The following is a 2,320-nucleotide window of genomic DNA, read 5'->3' as shown; positions in this document are numbered from 1 at the left end:
GGTAGCGCGGCTCGGCAGTGACCCCTGCGGTGCGGGAGCCCGGCGCTGCTGGTCCTGTTTGCGGGAGAGCGGGGCACGTTTGGTCATAACCGCGTCCGGCCTGGTGCGTGTTTGGTGCTGATGTTTGCTTTTCTGTTGTCTTCCTAGAAATGGAGTTTCCTTCTTCTTTCACTAGTACTGAGCGAGCGTTTGTTCACCGGCTCTGTCAGTCTCTGGGACTGATATCTAAAAGCAAAGGGTAAGTGGGAGCCTGATGGTATGTGTTGTTTTATTTTCTCGTTCAGACGTGTGGGGTTTTATGAGTAGCTGAAAATGGTCTGTGTTCTTCGCACGTTGCAGCGAGTCGTGCCACACAAAAAAACCAGTTTAAGATAAACGTGTCTTTGTGCTTTGCTTAACCACTTGTCTGCTTCACCAACCCGCGGCTCAGGATGTGCTCAGTTTGTGCCCTTATGCTGCTCCGAGGATTTTGGGGTCGTTTTTTGTCACCAGGATCTGTCCTGTTTTTCATGCACTACTGTGTGCCTGAGAGTTTTGAATGGCATCTCTTATCTTGAGATACGTTGTGCTTCTGTTGAGAAGTGCAGGAGAAGAGGGTTGTTGTGCAGGTAAGATGTTTCTGTCTCTTCCCCTGCTCTGATCTTTTGCAGAGAAAAGTCCTGTTTATTGACCTGATGAGCTTACCTGAAAGCTGAGAATCCATTTCCCTTGGGAGGTCAGGTTGAACAGCAAGAGGAAAGGGAGTGAGTGCTGTGTTGAAGGTGTAGCTTGGTTTCAGCAGCTCTCATTCAAGCACAGTGCTGTTCAAATGAAGGTTTGCTTCCAGTGTGATTTTTGCCACAGATGCTTGAGACAAGGAATTTGGCCAGACTTTGTATCTTTGCGTTGTATTTTTGGACCATGGAGTGCTAGAAAGCCGTGTCAGGTGTGCACCAGTGGCTAAGAGGAGTGTGCTTGGGCTGAGTGGTGTCTGTGCTTAAGTGCAACTGTTGAACTCTTTTTGGATCCGAGTTGCTTCTTTGTAGAGCTTTGTTTCTCTGAGCAGCTCCCTCGTAGATTCCGTGGTAGTTTTGGTGGTTGTTTTCGTAGGATCATAGGATCCCTCCAGTCCAACTTCCTGCTCCTTGCAGAAGCACCTAAAACCAAATGACCCTATGACTAAGGGTGCCGTCCAGGCGTTCCTTGAAGTCTTGGCAGTCTGAGTGCTGTGAGCATTTCCTTGGGGAGCGTGTTCCAGTGACCCACCACCCTGTCAGTGAAGAACCTTTTCGTAGAGTAAGGGAGCAAGTTGGGAGCTTGGGAACCATAGGACAGTATTTTCTGTTCTTAGGGTTTCTTTTGAGTTAAACAAACATACCCGTTGTGGTTTTAACCCAACAAGCTGCGAAATATTACGCAGCTGCTCACTTACTTTCCCCTGATCCCCCCATAGTGGGGGATAGAATTGGAAATGTAAAGGTGGGTAAGCCATGGGTTGAGACATAAGCAATTTAATAATTGAAATACAGTAAAAGAGTAATAATCATAGTAGTAGTAGACCAGACAAACAAGTGTGACCAAAGCCTAGCACATCTCTGGCTAGCTGTACCAGAGGAGAGAGAATCCCAAACCTGCAATCCAGGAAGAGAGAAAAACTTCCTGGGCAGCCCTCATCTATATAGAGAGCATGAGAGCGGAATATTCCTTTGGCCAGTTTGGCTGTGTTGATCTGGCCGTGCTCCCTCCCACCTTCTTCTTCACCTGCACACTAGGAAGACCTGGGAAGTTGATAAGTCCTTGATGTCTTAGCAAGAACTGAGAACATGAGTCCCCTAAGGTGGGTTTCTTGGAGCTGGTGCTGTCCCATATGGGGCAGCCCAGGCCTTTCTTCAGAGACCGTTCCTGCTAGCAGCTGCACACCTGCACCCAGAACACGTGCACCACTTTACTGCTCCTGCCAGGGACAGGACACTGAGCCCTTAGTGTGTGTGACCTCTAAAAGTCTTCAATTAGTCTAGAAGTCCGTTGTGTGTGGTATTTCTGGGTATCGATTTGTAAAGTAGTTGATGGAGCTGACTGTCTTTTGTGAAGCAAACGTAGTGGTAGACCTTTAACAGAAAGGTAGTTACAAAGGCCCAGTTGTAAGGCTGTGCTGGGTGTAGTCATCCCAAGTCTGTAGTGTGTGAGCTACAGAACCTCATGTGAGTAGAGGATGGGTTTGATGGTGGATATTGTGGGTGCTTCTGTACTTTGGTGAGTGTTATGCTACATAGTGCATGATTTGGAAGTCTCAGGTTATGACATTATATTTGAAAATATAAAGCTGATGGCTAACGGGAAA

At 47.5% G+C, this 2,320-nt stretch overlaps 1 protein-coding gene across 1 annotated transcript in view; it reads left to right on the top strand.

Annotated features, from left to right (window-relative positions):
* Nucleotides 1-149: 149 nt before the first annotated feature.
* The window catches only part of YTHDC2 (YTH domain containing 2), a gene marked incomplete at its 3' end in the record, with an annotated part of 19,572 nt that continues 17,401 nt past the window's right edge, over nucleotides 150-2,320 (top strand). Inside the window, exon 1 of the mRNA XM_009998801.1 lies at nucleotides 150-238. Coding sequence (XP_009997103.1) covers nucleotides 150-238 — 89 coding nt within the window. The remainder of the gene's footprint in view (nucleotides 239-2,320) is intronic.

The sequence above is a fragment of the Chaetura pelagica genome, unplaced genomic scaffold, assembly GCF_000747805.2.
Source record: "Chaetura pelagica isolate M959 unplaced genomic scaffold, ChaPel_1.0 scaffold306, whole genome shotgun sequence".
NCBI classification, from domain to species: domain Eukaryota; kingdom Metazoa; phylum Chordata; class Aves; order Apodiformes; family Apodidae; genus Chaetura; species Chaetura pelagica.
Note: the sequence above shows the minus strand (reverse complement) of the source record. Positions and strands in the feature narration are given on the sequence as shown.